We start from the raw sequence: 19,435 nt of genomic DNA, 5'->3' as shown, positions 1-19,435 counted from the left end.
TCCTGGGTTCAAGTCCAGGCTCTGTTGTGACCGGGAGACCCATGAGGCTGCGCAGAATTGGCCGAGTATTGTCCAGGTTAGGGGAGGGTTTAGCCGGCAGGGACGTCCTTGTCCCATTGCGCACTAGTGACTCCTGTGGCAGGCCGGGCTCAGTGCACGCTGACACGGTCGCCAGGTGTACGGTTTTTCCTCCGACACATTGTGCGGCTGGCTTCCGTGTTTAGTGGGCTTTGTGTCAAGAAGCAGTGCGACCTTCGCCTCTCCCGAGTCCGTACGTGAGTTGTAGCGATGAGACAAGACTGTAACTGCCAATTGGATACCAAGAAATTATGGTGAAAAAGAGGATGCTAACTCTGTGAAGGCAGCATTGATCTCTTTGTCCAGAAACATCAAACCTGAAAAAGCTTCAGGAGGTCGTGCACAGAGACACAAAACTGGTAGGCAAAGTTCCAGAAATGTGTGAAAGAGGAGATATCTATGCACATTATAGTAATAAACAAAGATGCATGAATAATATTTCCAAGTGTTCTAACAACATTTCCATATAAACAATCCACATGTCTGATAAATGCAATTCAAAATGCCAATAATGACATTAACTGCTAGAATGTGAGAGTAGGGTGACTCCTCTAGTAGGTCTCAAGCCCAGGCAACCAGCACCAATGACGAACGCCCAATAAGGGATATCTGTCACGGGTCCCCCCCCCCCCGGTACTGCTGCTCATTCCGTTCACCAGCTTCCGGAGGTCTACCTCACCGGCCTTCTAGGCGTCACTGAACTGCATTCATTACCACCAACCCTGGACTGTCTTGTCTCATTACGCACACCTGGTTCCCATTCCCCCTGATTAGTATGTTATATGTGCCCTCTGTTCCCCATTGTCCTTGTCGATTATTGTCCCATGTCTGTTGGTCTTGTGAGTACCTGTGCTCTGTTGATTCGGCTTTCGTGCTACGTGTTATTGTGGACTTGTGTTGACGGAGCTCGTCCCCTGTATTATTTAGAGGTTTACACCTCGCTCTTTTGTTTTGGTTACATCCCTGTGTTATATAAATACGTGTTTGTTTTGGTTACATCCCTGTGTTATATAAATACGTGTTTGTTTTGGTTACATCCCTGTGTTATATAAATACGTGTTTGTTTTGGTTACATCCCTGTGTTATATAAATACGTGTTTGTTTTGCTTACATCCCTGTGTTATATAAATACGTGTTTGTTTTGGTTACATCCCTGTGTTATATAAATACGTGTTTGTTGTTAGGCTTCGTCCCCGTCATTTTCATGACGTACTTTATTTTGGGGTGGAGAAGAAAAAAAAACGATTACGTATTCCTGCACCTGTCTCCTACCATTATACAGCGTGACAATATCTCTAGGGGATGTGCTTATTGGGCCAGTATAGTTAGGCCCTGACCAGAAGAAACCATAATCCCTCCTCCTTAGGCAATTGTGATCTGATTGGCTTAAAAACAGTAACAAGATGTGATATTTTTGGGGGAAACATGAATGTTCTTGCAACGCTCCCATGAAATGTGTCTAGAACATTAATATCTTATATTCTGAGAGCATGGCAACCATGTTCTGTGTATGTTTGGTGGGACGTTGATTGAATATTCTCCTAACCCACCGAAAACTGGACGAATGAATGTTCTTGCAACGCTCCAATGAAGCATGTCTATAACATGAATAACTTATGTTCTGTGAACATGGTAACCACGTTCTGGGTAACTTCTATTTGACATTAAGGCAATGGTCTCTTGGAAACATTCCTTGCACATCATGGAAACGTTCTCATGAAAACGTTAGTTCATGACCTAATGAGACTATTATGGGAACGTTCTCTAAAGTTGTAGAAACCTTTGTTGTTAGCTGGGGAGCAGCTGCTCACCGATTTGACAGCTCCAACATAGTTACACCTCCGACACCGCCAAAACATCAGCTATGAGGGTGTCGGCTATCACTGGTTAATGGTTGAACTGATTGAATCTAGGCCATAATTCATATTTAGCCTCTTTTAGACTTGTGAGTCAGGTTCAAGTCTGGTTTAATTGGGTGTTTTGTTCCAAACAGTACTCCCTATTGCAAATATTACTGATTAACTGTGGCTGTAAACAGAGATTGAGGAGTCCTACTTGAATCATATTTTTGTAACACATTGGTCCCAGTTGGCCATAGAGATACAATATAATTTGGTGGCCTGTATAGAGCCTCAGAAAGACTCTGGTAACTCACTGTGAGGTTGAGAAGATTGATGATGTCCCCTGGAGGGACACAGTGTGTCTCAGTTGTCCCCTTGGTGACGATCTCAGTCAGGTAGAGAAGCCACTTCCCACTGGTCACCTCGAAGGGCCACTCAAACTCTACGGCCAGGGTCCCCAGCGCACCCAGAGGCTCTCCCTCCACTGACACCTGGTGGTAGCAGGGTGGTATCAAAGTCACCACAGGACAGACACATGGCAACAGGACAGATATCGATATAGAAATACAATGTATACAGAGCTGACAGGATTCCTCATTCTGTGACAGCAAAGCATGTCTGTTCTACATAAAGAATTGATAAAGTCTTTCCATCCACATATTACCTCACAAAACTGTTACGCCTAGAAGTACAGGTCAGAATGTAAGGGAAACATTACTCGCTAGCCCACAACATGGCTGACGTTAGCCCACAACATGGCTGACGCTAGCCCACAACATGGCTGACGTTAGCCCACAACATGGCTGACGTTAGCTAAGTGTTGGTGTCTCACCTTGAAGGTGTATTCCACAAGACTGCCCACGTCACTGGTGGTGTTCATAGCTGATTCTCCCATCACCTCCCCGCTGAAGTAGGTCTGGACTAGGGGATTCTCTCTGTTAAGAGAGGGGGAGGAGAGGAAGAAGAAGAAGAGAGAAGAAGAAGGATAAGGGAGGGGGTCAACAGAAGTTAGTTGGCTACAGTGTTATACCTCCCTATCCATTTTGAATGAATCCAGGCACACGGCATCAGGACAACACGGAACATGTGTCTAAAGTTCCACTTACATGGAGAAGGAGGTCTGGATGGAGGTCTCTATCAACAGGACCACAGACACAGGGTACAGGTCATTCTGCTCACTCAACCTGGGGAAACAACACCGACACAAGTGTTTATTCAGCTAGCTTATCCACTTAACCCTATTCATATTTCAACCTTGGACATAAAGACTGACTGTTGCCAATCTGATAACGAGTTCACGATATAGAGCGACGACAAATGTCTCCTGTTACTTACGTGGACAACAGCAACTGAGACTCAATCTCCCTGGTTTGGAGGTTGATCCCTGTTGTTTCAAAGATGAGCTGCAGAGAGACCTGCGAAACCCCGGGATGGTCATAAGATTTGAACTACCGCCAATCAATATTCCAATAGGTTCAAATCAAAGATGTAATGCACTGTATAAATTATATGTGGAATAACACTGTGGCCTTACCTTCTCATTGCTCCTCAGTGGATTCCCCAGCTCACACATAACAGTATCTCCAGCACGGCATTCTACACCAGTATCCTGCACATAATATAGGTATGGTACAACTATCTACATGTACAGGACAAATTGCAGTTAACGGAGCAATTCAAGTCAACAGCCAGAATTCCTCTAACCCTCTGTCACCCTCCGGTGGACTTACATGGGAGCGCACGCCAGAGTAACGGAGCGTGGAGGGGGTGGAGATGTTGAGCATGGCCTGGTGGGCGTCCTCAGCTACCTTTCCAGGGCCTGGCACGTTAGTTATCTCCACAAGTAGCACCACCTTTTTCACATTACTGCTGTACTGCAGCAATTGGTGGTTCCCCTGACTGCGTACAAACAGAGAGCAAGCATCACAGTTGATGTATTATTTATTTATCCTTCATTTATCCTTTAATTGTGTGCTGCCCTATGGGGCTCCCGATCACGACCGTTGTGATACAGCTCAGGTTCGAACCCGGGTATGTAGTGACGCCTGCGCTACTCGGTCCCTTAAATTATTAGTGGCCATGTACAAAATATTGCACCAGAGAGAGATCGTGTTGAATCTGAAGCACTGTGGTCCACACCGTTTTTTGGAGGGGGAGATCTAACGGGGTCAGCACTATATTTGGATTGTCCATCTGTAGATGCTCTACAGATGGTCACACTATCAACAAACTATCTGTTGATGAGCAACTGACTATCTGTTGATAAGCAACTGCTTCCTGAAGTTAGGTTTGGGTTATAGGGTAAGTTTTAGAATACGGGTAGGGTTTAGGTTAGAGTTAGGGTTAGGATAATGGTTAAGGTTAGGGTTAGTAGATAGTCTGTAGAGTGTCTACACATGGACTATGCAAAGATACTGTCACCATCTATTCTACATGATTGGGGCTTGATCAAGTCTCGATTAATTCAATTCCAATTTACAGTTATTAGAGTAAACTTAATTTTCAACGTATTCAGACTGATACCCCATGTTTTACATATCTTCCTCTGTGTTTTCCACATACCTGGGGTAAGGCTTCAGTAACTCGTTAGCAAACGTAGCTGTTAGCTGCAGGTTACTGGTGCACCTGTTGTCTGAGCCACACTCCTTCTGGAAGTTGATCTGCAAAGGAGGAGAAAGAGTTCCAAAACGTACTCATCACTACATACTCGATGGAATTATTCCTAAGTCAGTAACATACCTCTTTCCTCTCAGTCACTTTCTGTTTGTGGCTCAGTACAGGGTAGGAGTCCAGGTTCTGCAGGGCCTTCCTAACTTTGGGTTTCTGCTCATCCAGGGAAACGTTGAGGGAGAAAACCACCGGCTCCAGTTTGTCCCTCACAGGATCCTGGAGAGGATGATACAGATGAGTGTGTGTGTGTGGTCATATATATGTGTGTGTGCCTGTGTGAGCAGTCATATACAGTGCACTTGGAAAGTATTCCGTTTTGGTACCCTTTCCCAGATCTGTGCCTCGACACAATCCTGTCTCGTAGCTCTACAGACAATTCCTTCGACCTCATGGCTTGGTTTTCGCTCTGACATGCACTGTCAACTGTGGGACCTTACATAGACAGGCGTGTGCCTTTCCAAATCATGTCCAATCAATTGAATTTACCACAGGTGGACTCTCATCAAGTTGTAGAAACATCTCAAGGATGATCAATGGAAACAGGATGCACCAGAGCTCAATTTCGAGTCTCATAGCAAAGGGTCTGAATACTTATGTAAATAAGTAAATCTGCTAAAATTCAAAAAAACTGTTTTTCGCTTTGTCATTATGGGGTATTGTGTGTAGATTGATGAGGGGGAAAAAAGATGTAATACATTTTAGAACAAGGCTGTAACGTAACAAAATGTGTAAAAAGTCAAGGGGTCTGAATACTTTGCGAATGCACAGTATGCATGTGTGTGTGTGTGCAGTGTTTACCTCTAGTCTGAGCTCCAGCACCTGACACTCGGTCTTGGGAGATGGCATGGTAAGGAGGCCTGTGTAGGTGGCAAGCTTATTGACAAGGAAGAGAACTCGAGGGCTCCGGCGATGCATGTCGGCTTCCACTGTGTACTTCACCACTGCACAGGGAGGAAGAACAAAATGAGTTAGATGTACAGCCGTACATTCCCCTCCATACCGTATGTATTTAGACAGTGAAGCTTTTTTTCTTTTTTTTGGCTCTATACTCCAGTTTCATATTAGGGGACATTATAGCAGGTCAGCGTTTAGTTGAGGGTATTTTCATACATAAAGTGTATCTGTTTAACAGTTTAGAAATGAAAGTCCTCCCCATTTAAAGAAGTCATAAGTACATTTTTACAGACGCTCTTATCCAGAGCAACTAGGGTTAAGTGCCTTGCTCAAGGGCACATCGGCAGATTTTTCACCTACCCTGCTCGGGGATTCAAACCAGCAACCTTTCTGTTACTGAACCAACGCTCTTAACCGCTAGGTTAAATTCACTTATAATGTATTCAAAAGCATATTATTGGGTCCCATATTGCTTGCATGCAATGAATACATCAAGCTTGTGACTCTACAAACTTGTTAGATACATTTGCAGTTTGTTTTGCCCAGTAGGAACACAATGGTGAATACTGTCTTGTGCCATTTTCAAGTCACCTTTGTATTAAGTAAGAACAGAAGATTTTTGTTATGCTTTATTGACAGAGTAGAAACAGTGGGAGATGAAGTTGGAAGGGAGCACACTGGGATTGAACTCTGGTCTCCAGCTGGGAGTCACATATCTGCATGGATCTGGGAGTGTTGCCACTGGACCACAGCTCCACAATAGTGGAAAGTGCTGAACATTTCTACATTCATGTGAATGCTACCATGATTATGGATAAATCATGAATAATGATATGTGAGAAAGTTAGATCGTACCCCAAAATGCTAACCTCCCCTTTGTTGGTAATGGTGAGGGGTTAGCATGTTCTATTGAAGCCTCTGACTAATCATTATTTATTAATGACTTTTTTTAATCATGGCGTTACCAGTTTCAATTTTTTACCATGTTTTTTTTTTTGTTACAGTCTTCTCTCATCACTGCAACTCCCGTACGGACTCCAGAGAGGCAAAGGTTGAGAGCCATGCATCCTCCGAAACACAATCCAACCCGCTTCTTGACACAATGCCCACTTAACCCAGCCACAACATCATCAACATCATCAACAACAACAACAACAACAACAACAAACACCTGGCAACCAAGTCAGCGTGCATGTGCCCGGCCTGCCACAGGAGTCGCTAGAGCACAATTGGACAAGGACATCCCTGCCGGCCAAACCCTCCCCTAACCCGGACGAATTGTGCTTTGTCTCCAAGTCGCGGCCGGCTGCGTCAGAGCCTGGACTCGAACCAGGATCTCTAGTGGCACAGCTAGCACTGCAATGCCTTAGAACACTGCACCACTCGGGAGGCCCCAGTTTCAATTGTAAGAGTTCAGAAACATCTTATCTAAACACTTAGAAAGAAAATTACTCCAGTCATCATTCACCATTCAGTTACTATTGGGCAAATTATAACCCAAAACCCAACCAAAACAAACAATAAATGCATCCAAAGAGTTTGTAGAGTCACAAGCGTGATGTAGTCATGGGACCAAATGCTACTTTATTACACTGTTGTCACGTCCTGACCAGCAGAGGGAGTAATTGTATTAGTTTTGGTCAGGACGTGGCAGAGGTTTTGTGTTATGTGTAGGTTGGGTTGCTGGACTCTCAATTGGAGGCAGGTGTTTCTAGTTGCCTCTGATTGGGAGTCCTATAAACAGGTGTGTGTTTTTCTTTGGGGTTGTGGGTAGTTGTTTTTGCATTGCTTTTCGTATAGCCTGCAAGACTGTTGTACTGTCGTGTTTCTTTGTTTCTTGTTTTTGTATATTGTTCACGTTCTTGATTAATTAAATTCTAAGATGAACACGAGCTCCGCTGCGTATTGGTCTACTTTCTCAGACAAGGACTTCTCTGTTTCGTCTGAGGACGAGGACAGTTGTGACAGAACTACCCACCATACCAGGACCAAGCAGCGGAGGAATTCTGGCGAGGACTGGGGAACATGGCTGGTAAGGGAGCCCGAGAGGCAGCCCCAATAATTTTTTTGGGGGGGGCACAAGAGCTGTTTGGCGGGGGGAGATTGGAGACCCAGGCCAGCTCCCCGTACCCTTTTTGGACATAAACTGACTGGACAGGTCCCGTGCTTTGGGGTAGGTGCTGTGGTGAGGCCTGGTATTTTCAGGCCGGCATGCGCAGTACCAGCGCCCCGCATGTGCCAGGGAAGAGTGAGCATCGAGCCTGAAGGGGTGATGCCAACCCTGCACTCGAGACCGCCAGTGCGCCTCTACGGTCCAGTATTCCCCGCTACACGCACTAGCCTTGAGGTGCGTGTCTCCAGGCTGGCACGTCCTGTACCAGCTCCACGCATCAGGCATCTACTGCGTCAGCCCAGCCTCGCCAGTCTGGGGCCGCCAGAGCTGCCCGCCAGTCAGGAGTCGCCAGAGCTGCCCGCCAGTCAGGAGTCGCCAGAGCTGCCCGCCAGTCAGGAGTCGCCAGAGCTGCCCGCCAGTCAGGAGCTGCCAGAGTGGCCCGTCTGCCCGGATCAGCCAGAGTGGTCCGTCTGCCCGGATCAGCCGGAGTGACCCGTCTGCCCGGATCAGCCGGAGTGGCCCGTCTGCCCGGATCAGCCGGAGTGGCCCGTCTGCTCGGATCAGCCGGAGTGGCCCGTCTGCCCGGATCAGCAGGAGTGGCCCGTCTGTCCTCCGGCCCAGCCCGAGTGGCCCGCCTGTCCTCCGGCCCAGCCGGAGTGGCCCGTCTGCTCGGGTCAGCCGGAGTGGCCCGTCTGCCCGGCGCAGCCATCGCCGCCCGCCAGCCGGGCGCAGCCAGGGGCGCCACCCAAGTGGGCGATGCCGAAGGTGGAGCGAGGTCCACGTCCCGCACCTGAGCCGCCTCCTATATAGGTGGGTTGGGGAGGGGGGGTGTAGCACAGTGCCGTCGTTGACGGCAGCCACCCTCCCTTCCCTCCCTTTAGTTTAGGGGGATATTTTTTGGTGTTTGGGGGTTTTTGTCTTTTCTTTTAGGTGCATTCAGGGTCTGCAACTTTGGGGGGGGGGGGGTACTGTCACGTCCTGACCAGCAGAGGGAGTAATTGTATTAGTTTTGGTCAGGACATGGCAGAGGTTTTGTGTTATGTGTAGGTTGGGTTGCTGGACTCTCAATTGGAGGCAGGTGTTTCTAGTTGCCTCTGATTGGGAGTCCTATAAACAGGTGTGTGTTTTTCTTTGGGGTTGTGGGTAGTTGTTTTTGCATTGCTTTTCGTATAGCCTGCAAGACTGTTGTACTGTCGTGTTTCTTTGTTTCTTGTTTTTGTATAGTGTTCACGTTCTTGATTAATTCAATTCTAAGATGAACACGAGCTTCGCTGCGTATTGGTCTACTTTCTCAGACGAGGACTTCTCTGTTTCGTCTGAGGACGAGGACAGTTGTGACAACTGTAAGTGAATTTGTCCAAGTACTCATGACTTATTCACATGGGGAGACTAGAAACATAAAGTGATTTAATTTAAAAATAAAAAAAATGTACCCCCTTTTTCTCCCCAATTGGTAGTTACAGTGTTGTCTCATCGCTGCAACTCCCGTACGGACTCGGGAGAGGCAAAGGTCAAGAGCCATGCGTCCTCCGAAACACAACCCAACCAAGCCACACTGCTTCTTGACACAATGCACATTCAACCCGGAAGCCAGCTGCACCAATGTGTCAGAAGAAACACCGTACACCTGGCAACCTGGTCAGCATGCACTGCACCCAGCCCAACACAGGAGTCACTAGTGCACAATGAGACAAGGATATCCCTGCCGACCAAACCCTCCCCAACCCGGACGACGCTGGGCCAAATGTGCACTGCCCCATGGGCCTCCCGGTCGCGGCCGGCTGCAACAGAGCCTGGGCTCAAACCCATAATCTCTGGTGGCACAGCTAGCACTGCGATGCGGTGCCTTAGACCACTGCACCACTCGGGAGGCAGGTCTTTCATTTTTAAACGGTAAAACAGATAAGTATGAAAATATCCTCAAATAAAAAGTAACATTCTGTACTGTCACCTCATATGAAACGTTTGATCTCAAATCCAAAATGCTGGGGTATAGAGCCAAATTTAAAACGTTAGCTTCACTATCCAACACAGGAGGTCGGTGGCAACTTAATTGGGGAGGACGGGCTCGTGGTAACGGCTGGAGCAGAATAGGTGGAATGGTATCAAATACATCAAACACATGATTTCCATGTGTTTGATGCCATTTCATTCGCTCCGTTCTGGCCCTTATTATGAGCCGACCTCCCCTCACCAGCCTCCTGTGCTGTCCAAATACATATAAAGGCGAGTGCATTAGTCCGTATTAGAAAGGGAATGCCACTCACTGATGTTTTTCTTGAAATCTTTGTTTCCATTGCTGAGTGTGTAGGAGAAACACACAGTCACAGTCACACTGTAGAAGACATAGAAGAGACATTAGTAAAATAACAGTTGACATGAATTTACTTCAATACAGTGTGATCTGAGAGGAACCTTTCTCACCAGGATTTGTTTCCACGGGGACAAAGGTTAGGGTCTACAATCTTTGGCAGCACGGTGAAGTTCTTAGAGAGATGGATAACTGGACGAGCCCTGGAAATGAACAATGTCAAAAGATTACTCAAAAAATAAGAATACATAGACAAAAAGAAACATATTACTATCAAGAGAAGACGTGCTGGAGAGACAGATGAAATAAAGTGAGACACAAACAAGATCCTGGATGAATATATCCAAGTTTGTTATGGCAGTTTTAGCTGATTCAATTCAATTCAATTCAATACATACTGTTTTTATTGTCCACAACTTACCTGAGCAGAGCGATGCGGTCATCCAGAGAACCAACCAGGAGGTCAGGGTAACTGTTCTCGTCCATGTCCATACCTCCACTGATGGAATAGCCAAAGGTCTGGAACCCACCACTACCCACTGACTTCCCCTCAATAACCTATAAGGGGCAACACGGACACGTTACAAAACTACATAGGTTACGATACAGTATCTTTCTCCCATTTCCCTGCATTCAACTCTGTTCTCCCCATCCTTTTGGCTTCATAGCAGATAATGTATTGTGCATTACTGGGGGAATATTAATGAACTATGAACTATTCATCTATAAAATGAATCAAACCAGTCTAATGTACCTGTTTTTATCTGATTGTCAAACAAATCACTTCAAAAAGTAGGTTACCTTCGCACGTTCATTCAAAATAATTCCAGCATCCGAACTGTGCACCCGCCAACTTTCCTTCAATTCGCAAATGGCTGAAACTATCTCATTGGAGAAAGCATCGGAGCGAGCGAAACAGCGCCCCTCTGTTTTACTATATGTAGCCCATGTATCTGATGCTGTCTGGACAAAAAGAGTATGACATGCCATACTCTTTTTGGCTCGAGCGCATCAGATACATGGGCTACACATATATGCCCTCTGCCTCAACGATGAGGGCAGTATTATCAGCAGCACCTGTGTTTTTACTACAGAAATGCATATCGTATCTTCCTAGAGAGTCTAAGGGCCCGAGGCTAGGTTTCTACTAAGCTATATGGAATTGCTTTAAGATGGTCATACCAAGGATCATTTAGCTATTTGATTTTGAATTTTAGGACCCCTGCAGGTATCCCAAAAAAGATCTAAAAACATTATTTGACCTTGCTGCTATTAGCCCATAGAAACGCAGTGAATAACAGATTCATCTATGGAAAAAAAGATAGCCAGAAATGTAATCAAAAGGAAGTATGTTTTGAAATGTCTGTATCTGAGATATATAGGATGGCCAAAATAAATCAGGAAAATAAATGAATCAGGAAAATAAATAAAGCATTTTTACCCGTATACTTTTTAAGTGAAAATGCCCTATTCACTTCCATAGATTTTTTGGCACTTCACTTCCATTCAAGTTCCGTGACACTTGTGGGGGTCATAGAGCAAAACGGACAACACCACCGTGTTCGTGAGAATCTCATATTTCCATAGAGGGGTAGCCCAAACCGCATGTAGCCCAAACCATTCAGACTTTACCGATGTTTTTGTGAGAAGAATTTTAAGGATGTCGCCTAGTCTAACAAACACCGCTGTAGCTCTGCCACCTTCCACCATAGATGCGGAAGGCCGACATTGAGACGCGGACCATGCAAAAAACCAGATATCTCTAGTTTAAAAGGGCAGATTATTTATTATATATACAATTATATACTTTTTTTTAATGCTCAGCTCACGAGGCCCCATGATGATGTGAGGCCCGAGGCAATTGCCTCTTCTGCCTGATGCTAAGTATGCCAGTGTGTACCTGACTAGGCTCCTCAGAGATTCCCTTCTTGCTTCCCATCCAGATGTAGACATTCCCAGTCTCATGGAATGGGGCTCCTACTGCAAAGTCTATAGAGGAAATATAGGCATTGGAAATACATGATCATACATTTTGAAAATGACCAATTAAGTTTGCTCAAACAATTAATAATCTGTATATTTGATGCATATAATACATGAAGTAAGTAGTGTGTAGAATACCATCTCTGATAGGCAGAGAACAGAGCGAGAGCAGAGAGGAAGAGGCAAAGCGAGAGCTTTTACTCTCCCAAAATGTGTTTCTATGAGCTTCTTTTGGACCTAAGCTTGTCGCCTGCCTTCCCGCCTTTTGGAAAACGACTCCCATTGTTAGGGCGGAGACATGAGCATCTCATCATTATTTACAGATCTCTGCCTATAGTTCCAGTGTAAGCCCTTGTGCTCGCTGTATTTCGCCACTAGGTGACAGCATCATGACAGTAGAAATGATTTTAATGGCCTGCAAAGCCATTTGTGACGTTCCTTGCTATCTGAAATCCTTGGGATGTCCAACTCTGACGTCACCCCATTTAAGTCATTTGAAATGGTTTAGGTAAGGGTTAAGGTTAGGGTTAGGTAAGGGTTACGGTTAAGGTTAGGTTTAGGGTAGGGACTTCCCAAGGATCCCGGATAACCCATTTGTGACCTGTCTGATTACACCATTGGTATTTCCCTCTATGATATCGGTGAGACTGTAACATTTAACAAGGCACATCCAACAATAAGAGTCTGAGCTTGGATCAGGAAGTTAACCATGATCCTCTTCCTCTTGTTCGTCCTCATTGCGGTACAGTTCCGCACTGTTCAAATTCTTTAAAAGTGCATCTTTCCTCCTCCCCTCTTTGTAGAAATCACTGATTAGAATTGACCAGACAGGTGAAAGCCACGTGGTGGAGCACTTGCGTTCACCTGTCCAATCATGTGAAATCAGTGATTACTTCAAGTAAAGGAGGAAGGAATTATGCCCTTTTAAGGAATTTGAACAAGGCCCAAAAGGTTACCCGTTATGGTAGGCCTACCTTGGAATCCATCTTGGTTGACGTCGCCAATGGCTGCCACGGCGAATCCAAAACCAGATGCCGTAGGACCCTTCAGTACCATGCTAGGTGTCTTCTGGAAAGAGCCGTTCTCATTCATGAAGACGTACACCGCTCCTCCCTCCTCCTTCTGACGGTCAAAGTAGAATGGGGCACCTACGATCAGGTCATTCCAGCTAGGATGGTGAAAATAAAAAATACCCCACACAAATATTAACACACAACCGTACACATTCTGTATCATTGTAGCATATAGGACATGGATCATAATCATTATACGGTTTACCAACCATTTTACCCACATTATTCTTCATTCTTATTGGCTTTTAGAGAGGGCAACATAGCCTATGACATGCTTTATATCTTTTGGCTTGTCTTTTGTATAGCCAAAATATTTGCTTGACAATGTGTTATTCAGTATAATCTTAATCTCGGACATGCTGACAGACCATGAACACAAATGCTCAAGGTTTTATTCATGTATTATGAGAAAGAGAGAGCACACATGCCTCAGCCATAATGTCATGTCAGATACCGTATCTGAGGTGATGAAACGACGAGGACAGCCTCTCCAATTCAACCACTACAGTACAGTATTCTCTGCATCACCAGTCAGGTAGAGCGTGTGTTCCAAATAGTAGAGGTAAAAGCTACAGATGGGCTATTGGTAAATTTGCATTTTATCAAGTGATATATACTGCTCAAAAAAATAAAGGGAACACTAAAATACATCCTAGATCTGAATGAATGAAATAATCTTATGAAATACTTTTTTCTTTACATAGTTGAATGTGCTGACAACAAAATCACACAAAAATAATCAATGGAAATCCAATTTATCAACCCATGGAGGTCTGGATTTGGAGTCACACTCAAAATTAAAGTGGAAAACCACACTACAGGCTCATCCAACTTTGATGTAATGTCCTTAAAACAAGTCAAAATGAGGCTCAGTAGTGTGTGTGGCCTCCACGTGCCTGTATGACCTCCCTACAACGCCTGGGCATGCTCCTGATGAGGTGGCGGATGGTCTCCTGAGGGATCTCCTCCCAGACCTGGACTAAAGCATCCGCCAACTCCTGGACAGTCTGTGGTGCAACGTGGCGTTGGTGGATGGAGCGAGACATGATGTCCCAGATGTGCTCAATTGGATTCAGGTCTGGGGAACGAGCGGGCCAGTCCATAGCATCAATGCCTTCCTCTTGCAGGAACTGCTGACACACTCCAGCCACATGAGGTCTAGCATTGTCTTGCATTAGGAGGAACCCAGGGCCAACCGCACCAGCATATGGTCTCACAAGGGGTCTGAGGATCTCATCTTGGTACCTAATGGCAGTCAGGCTACCTCTGGCGAGCACATGGAGGGCTGTGCGGCCCCCCAAAGAAATGCCACCCCACACCATGACTGACCCACCGCCAAACCGGTCATGCTGGAGGATGTTGCAGGCAGCAGAACGTTCTCCACGGCGTCTTCAGACTCTGTCACATCTGTCACATGTGCTCAGTGTGAACCTGCTTTCATCTGTGAAGAGCACAGGGCGCCAGTGGCGAATTTGCCAATCTTGGTGTTCTCTGGCAAATGCCAAACGTCCTGCACGGTGTTGGGCTGTAAGCACAACCTCCATCTGTGGACGTCGGGCCCTCATACCACCCTCATGGAGTCTGTTTCTGACCGTTTGAGCAGACACATGCACATTTGTGGCCTGCTGGAGGTCATTTTGCAGGGCTCTGGCAGTACTCCTCCTGCTCCTCCTTGCACAAAGGCGGAGGTAGCGGTCCTGCTGCTGGGTTGTTGCCCTCCTACGGCCTCCTCCACGTCTCCTGATGTACTGGCCTGTCTCCTGGTAGCACCTCCATGCTCTGGACACTACACTGACAGACACAGCAAACCTTCTTGCCACAGCTCGCATTGATGTGCCATCCTGGATGAGCTGCACTACCTGAGCCACTTGTGTGGGTTGTAGACTCCGTCTCATGCTACCACTAGAGTGAAAGCACCGCCAGCATTCAAAAGTGACCAAAACATCAGCCAGGAAGCATAGGAACTGAGAAGTGGTCTGTGGTCCACCTGCAGAACCACTCCTTTATTGGGGGTGTCTTGCTAATTGCCAATAATTTCCACCTGTTGTCTATTCCATTTGCACAACAGCATGTGAAATGTATTGTCAATCAGTGTTGCTTCCTAAGTGGACAGTTTGATTTCACAGAAGTGTGATTGACTTGGAGTTTCATTGTGTTGTTTAAGTGTTCCCTTTATTTTTTTGAGCAGTGTAATTCAAACTCAATCAATCCCGTATCAAAAGAATAACAAACGGTTCTCAATACTATTCTCAAAAGATTAGCATATGCTATTCTTTTGCCTCTGAGTTTGCTATTGTTTTGTTCTAGATAATCAAGCTTTTGGCATATGGCACACTGAGAGACGCACTAAAGCTGGGGATTTCCTATGGACAGTGATGACATACTTGTCATTGTTGAGGTCGGTGACAGCTAGGCTGTTCCCAAAGTACGAGCCCACTTGTTCTCCTGGGATGATGAACTCGGTCACCAGCGCTGTGTTGCCCTTCTTAGCCAGCATCACTGAGCCCTTGGATTCATCTCTGGGAGACCCCGTCACTACCGTGAAGTAGTCTTGACTCAGCAGCTTCTTGTCCTCATTGACAGAGTAACCTGTGGTGTTAAAAACAACATTAAAACAATGTTGTAACTATGTTACAGTACCATTTATGGTAGGTAGGGCTAATCATTGCCCTTAAATCATTCTACACAAAGGTCAAAGGTAACTTCCTGTGATACAGTTGCCACTATGCTAAACGGAGCGCCGCCATCTAGATAGCATCGGTAGTTCCTCTTTCTAGTTCTCTTTCAATTCATATGTTCAAAGAGATGTTTGTCTTTCTAAATGGGGGAGCGGTTATGTTTGAGAGCGTTTTGAAATGGAAGAGCACGAGACACTCCCTTACAGTAGGCTTCCTAGTCTACCCTGTTAATCCAGAAATGGCTCTACTAGCCAGGTCACTGATATACCCATGTAGCTGTATCGTCTGTTCAGTTGCCCAAAGTCTTTGTCACTTGAGTCCCACGAGTTTCCTGGATCAGGGTCTCTCCACGTTACATGAACATTGCCTAGGTAACAAAGACAAAAGAGAACAATACAGTTTCACATGAACTTTTAAGCCATGACCTTCCAGAAAAGCTTCCAGAAGAAGCCTTGTTTACTATGCTATGTCTAGTCTACGAGACCAGGCTGTGCAGAAGAAGTCTTGAGGCTTTAACTCCTTTTGGTGCCCACCTTGCCACACGTAGCTGCCCACAGAGCCGATGTAGACGTCCGTGTCGGTCATGCCCCCCGAGATGCCCATGTTGCACAAGCCCTCCAGCTCCATGTCAAAGTTGGGGTTGCACACCTCGTAGCTGTAGGCCTGCCACTCGTCGTTGGGGTCGAAGGTCAGGTCATTGCCCCTGACGTAGCACTTCCCCACCATCCGCCGCTGCTCCTCCGCGCCCCCCCGCACCACCTTCACGTAGCGGTGCCCACAAGCCTGGACACGGATTAGACATCACAACGCAGGAGTTCTATTTTGTTCTAGTAGTGGTATAATTGAGTAAATTTGACATGTTTTACAGTAGCAGGTGTAATAAGATGAGTTTGCTGTAAAACCTTAGTACCTATGTCAAATGTAGGGTAGGGCTGCTCATTTGAATTTTCCTGTCTTTACATGTAAATTAAAACATCGTTTTTGTATTTAATATTATGTCTTTATTGACGAAACAACAACCTTTTCTTCCCATACCTTGTGGCCATATCACTGTAGTGAATCCTGAACTGTCAGTGCAGCTGAACACTGGGACACAGAACATATGCAAACCCTATACATGGTCAAACAGCAGGCCAGAGACTCTGAATATGTGACCTACAGTATGTACTAACTTACCAGTGTTTTTCATACTGCATGTATATAGTGTATTGTGTTTGTGTATTTGTATGTAGATTTCGCAATGGACAATAAAGTATATCGTATCGTATATTGTATCGTATCTAGTGTCTAAGCCTATGCTTTATCTATGGTCTTAAATTGACCTTATCTTGACCTTATGGCTAGCCTTATCAGGAACAAACTTGATGTCCATAACTCAAACTTTGGCATAAATCATGAACTGATGTCACTGTCAAAGACAGATCTGTGTGAAATGTTTTGTTATAAGCATCTAGTATCTCAAGATAGGAGACGGTCCACGTTCAGTGAGGAAAGAGAACCAGAGGGTGTTGTCCCACTCTCACCAGCACTCGACCCCCTGGCAGGTCTCTCTGGCTGGCCACAGTCACTCCCAGCCACATCCCCTCCACCATCTCAGACGAGTCCGCTGTGGGAGACACACATCACACTCATTGCTTTAAAGGGCATGCTTTATCTTAAATAGAAACATAAATCTGTGAACTGTTGTCTTCTGCGACTGTTAATTATCATGACTGTATAGTCACATCAGAAGTGATCAATACAAAGTTACTGGTTACCTCAATGACAAAGAATGAATCATGTATTTTTTACACTTCCATGAAAAGTGGCAACAGAGCAGACATATACATATGACAATGTCTGACTGTTATTTGAAACTTAAGGTTCCAACTGAACAACCCCCAAAATATAACAACAGGATGTTCATCATGAAAGTAAGACACCTAGCAACAAAACAGCAGCAGTCTCATCCAATGTGGATCAAGACTGAACAAGTGGAAACCACAAAAATGTACAGAGACTGACTAACATCAAAAGTGCATTATCATTCTTACTTTCAGCCTCTGAGGCTATAATTACCTCCTAGGTGAGTCAGTCTACCATATCCTTTAATTAAGACTTATTCAATATGTTCCTACTTGGAGCATGTCTTTCAGAGATGACAGAGGTTAATACCTGCTGGTTGGGCTTAGCAAATCAGGGCAGAGTTAAGGGTTTGGGAAGCGGGGGAAATTTGTCTAATTTGATAGTTTGATGAGTCTACCTTTGGAGGTATTCTGCTTGGTCTGGAATAAGTATGAGATAGCTAGACCTTGATATCAAATACAGGCTATCCTACAGTGTCTTTTAAATGTATTATTTTAGATACAGAGCAGTGTCAGAAACTGACAATAAATGCTTTGCAAGTTTGTATGGATTGTTTTTGCAATTTTGCAAATTCCATATAAAATTCCACTCAAGGGTGAATCCCTACTCAGGTGAGTGAACCCAGTCTTCACAGTAACACATGACATACAAAGCATAATTCAGTGGTTCTAACAAACACATCCTTATCTAACCACCTAAAGAACCTCCCAACCAAGCCCCATGTCACCCATTCAACCAGGAGAACCCTTTCATATAGAGAGGACACTGTAGTGATAGTGAGAGTGCCAGTACTTACTAGAGCTGACCAAGTCCATCCTTTCGCAGTCGTTAAGCTCTGTGGTGACAGGGCAGGAGTAGATGGCGCCCGTCTCATTGACGTTCCTCAGAGCCAGGGCTTTCTCCTTGGGTGCTCCTGACAGGAGACTGAGTACAGACAGACAGACAGACAGACAGACAGACAGACAGACAGACAGACAGACAGACAGACAGACAGACAGACAGACAGACAGACAGACAGACAGACAGACAGACAGACAGACAGACAGACAGACAGACAGACAGACAGACAGACAGACAGACAGACAGACAGACAGACAGACAGACAGACAGACAGACACGACAGAGACATATATAACAGAGCCATAAAATCTGTCAGGTTTATAATATAGCCTACTGTATATCAACATAGGGAACATAGGCATTCATGACAGGAGCTATAATTCATGGATATTCACGATTAGGAACTATCACTCTAGGAAGTCGGAACTATTTGATACAGAAACTATTTGATACAGCAAAACAGTTATTGTTCATCTTGTATAACAACTTGGGACCCGTAGCTGGAGATGTTTGACCTCTCTTAATGATTTGGTCAGCCTTCTCTAGCCCACCCTGACCATGTCTTCCCCACAACCACCCACAAAGCCTCTGGGCTGAGCGAGAGCAACCACATGACCTTTAAAATTTCTCAGAGGGAGGAGATCAGAGTGTGGGGGAGCCAAAGCGTGAACCATGGTACAAGTCTGGACGCAACAGACAGCAGCTTAGGGAGCCAACCCTGTCTTTTTCTTCACTCACCCGGACAGCCACAACATTAGCACCAGGGTAAAAAAGCTGTGAAGCAGCCAGCGTTATCTACAAGGGAACTGACCCTGTGGCTAGCCGCAGCATTCACAGTCAGCACACAATTTATCAAACCTAATTTGTATAAATTAAGTAAGTATGTAAGCATGAGATACATTTGTATGAAATATGGTTAGCGATTAGCTAAGATGCTAACAATGAATCAATGTTGTCAATGAAGAAATAAAGCACTGAGGGGGGACTATGGTCTGTTGTGAACAGTCCCAGCTCAATGGTCAAAATGTACTACTCCATTGCTGAATTTTACTTTGAATTAGCACAGGACTGTTCATATTCCAAAATCAACCTTCACAAAGTGTTTACCG

The 19,435-nt window shown here is 45.3% G+C and overlaps 1 protein-coding gene across 1 annotated transcript in view; it reads right to left on the bottom strand.

Moving 5' to 3' along the window:
• Positions 1-19,435, bottom strand: part of itga3b (integrin, alpha 3b) — a 56,934-nt gene that overhangs the window by 8,599 nt on the left and 28,900 nt on the right. Inside the window, exons 2-20 of the mRNA XM_014159019.3 lie at positions 18,283-18,410; positions 17,165-17,247; positions 16,175-16,424; positions 15,910-16,008; positions 15,348-15,552; positions 12,865-13,058; positions 11,808-11,896; positions 10,329-10,465; positions 10,021-10,110; positions 9,864-9,931; positions 5,388-5,530; positions 4,659-4,805; positions 4,482-4,579; positions 3,650-3,818; positions 3,454-3,528; positions 3,255-3,334; positions 3,026-3,103; positions 2,752-2,854; positions 2,234-2,410 (exon numbers count right to left, since the gene is read on the bottom strand). Of these exons, the coding sequence (XP_014014494.2) occupies positions 2,234-2,410; positions 2,752-2,854; positions 3,026-3,103; positions 3,255-3,334; positions 3,454-3,528; positions 3,650-3,818; positions 4,482-4,579; positions 4,659-4,805; positions 5,388-5,530; positions 9,864-9,931; positions 10,021-10,110; positions 10,329-10,465; positions 11,808-11,896; positions 12,865-13,058; positions 15,348-15,552; positions 15,910-16,008; positions 16,175-16,424; positions 17,165-17,247; positions 18,283-18,410 (2,413 nt within the window). The remainder of the gene's footprint in view (positions 1-2,233; positions 2,411-2,751; positions 2,855-3,025; positions 3,104-3,254; positions 3,335-3,453; positions 3,529-3,649; positions 3,819-4,481; positions 4,580-4,658; positions 4,806-5,387; positions 5,531-9,863; positions 9,932-10,020; positions 10,111-10,328; positions 10,466-11,807; positions 11,897-12,864; positions 13,059-15,347; positions 15,553-15,909; positions 16,009-16,174; positions 16,425-17,164; positions 17,248-18,282; positions 18,411-19,435) is intronic.

Source organism: Salmo salar, chromosome 19, assembly GCF_965601325.2.
Source record: "Salmo salar chromosome 19, fSalSal1, whole genome shotgun sequence".
Classification (NCBI taxonomy): Eukaryota; Metazoa; Chordata; class Actinopteri; order Salmoniformes; family Salmonidae; genus Salmo; species Salmo salar.
The sequence above is the reverse complement of the archived record's forward strand: the minus strand, read 5'-3'. Positions and strand labels throughout refer to the sequence as shown.